Source organism: Sinocyclocheilus grahami, unplaced genomic scaffold (genome assembly GCF_001515645.1).
Source record: "Sinocyclocheilus grahami isolate Dianchi unplaced genomic scaffold, SAMN03320097.WGS_v1.1 scaffold259.1, whole genome shotgun sequence".
NCBI lineage: Eukaryota > Metazoa > Chordata > Actinopteri > Cypriniformes > Cyprinidae > Sinocyclocheilus > Sinocyclocheilus grahami.
The window spans coordinates 1720002-1721459 of NW_015505438.1; the positions used below are offsets into that span (position 1 = coordinate 1720002).

At 34.8% G+C, this 1458-nt stretch overlaps 1 protein-coding gene across 1 annotated transcript in view; it reads right to left on the reverse strand.

Annotated features, from left to right (window-relative positions):
* Positions 1-1458, reverse strand: part of LOC107599033 (low-density lipoprotein receptor-related protein 8-like) — a 16452-nt gene that overhangs the window by 13476 nt on the left and 1518 nt on the right. The window contains exon 4 of the mRNA XM_016290521.1: positions 877-1002. Coding sequence (XP_016146007.1) covers positions 877-1002 — 126 coding nt within the window. The remainder of the gene's footprint in view (positions 1-876; positions 1003-1458) is intronic.

Genomic DNA, 1458 nt, shown 5'->3' on the forward strand with positions numbered 1-1458 from the left:
CAAATGATTAATCGCAATTAATCGCATCCAAAATAAAAGTTTGTTCACATAATATACAGTATGTGTGTGCACTCTGTATATTTATTATGTATATAAATACACACACATGCAGTATAAAGTTTGAAAATATTTACATTCATATAATTTATATTATATATATATATATATATATATATATACATAATACATTTATATATACAAATACATATATACAATACAAATATATACATGCATGTGTGTGTATTTATATACAGTATACATAATAAATATAAACAGTGCACTCACATATGTTATGCAAACAAAAACTTTTATTTTGGATGTAATTAATCGCGATTAATCGTTGACCGCACTAAACTAAAATAAAAATGCTATTTCAAAATATAATAATAAATGTAATAGTAAAATAATAATATTAAATTGGCACTGGCCCAAATACACACATACAAAGTGAAAGTGACATGTGGCCAAGCATGCTTGGCCGTATTTTCATGACATTTAAAAGTGTAATTAGTAAATTGTCGGAATTAGTAATTACTCAGAATTGACCCATACTCGGAATTAGTGCTCTGCATTTATCCCATCCAAAGTGCACACACACAGCAGTGAACACGCACACCGTGAACACACACCCAGAGCAGTGGGCAGCCATTTTTTGCTGCGGCGCCCGGGGAGCAGTTGGCGGTTCGGTGCCTTGCTCAAGGGCACCTCAATCGTGGTATTGAAGGTAGGAGAGAGCGCTGTACATTCACTCCACCCACCTACAATCCCTGCCGGTACGAGACTCGAACCCACAACCTTTGGGTTACGAGTTCGACTCTCTAACCATTAGGCCACGACTTCCTCAAAAGTAAAATCTAAAATAAAATCTCCTCTCACCTGTAGCCTTGCACTCTCCAGTCCCAGCGGTCAGCACATACCCATCCTGACATTCACACGCAAGAGATCCATTGATATGGACACAAATATGATCACACACATCTGAATCAAGACAGTGGTCCACATCTGGAGGTGAAAAGTGAATATTTGAGTGGAAAAGTTAAATCTATTATGACACTTTTAAAGATAATACATGTTTTGTTTGTTTTGAAGACAACTGTGATTTACAGCAAATCATAGCATAACCAAAGAGAGAAGCAACTCATTTGGATTACTAGAATAAGCTATTTTTTATGACATTTAAAAGTGTAATTAGTAAATTGTCATATACTAAAATGTTTCACACATAACGAAATGATCAGTTTTATTTCACATGGAGATCGCCTCACAGGGGCAGACACGTTTAGATCATATGTGACCCTGGACCACAAAACCAGTCTTCAGTCGCTGGGGTATATTTGTAGCAATGGCCAAAAAAAACATTGTATCGGTCAAAATTATAGATTTTTCTTTTATGGCAAAAATCATTAGGATATTAAGTAAATATCATGTTCCATGAAGATATTTTGTAAATTTCCTACC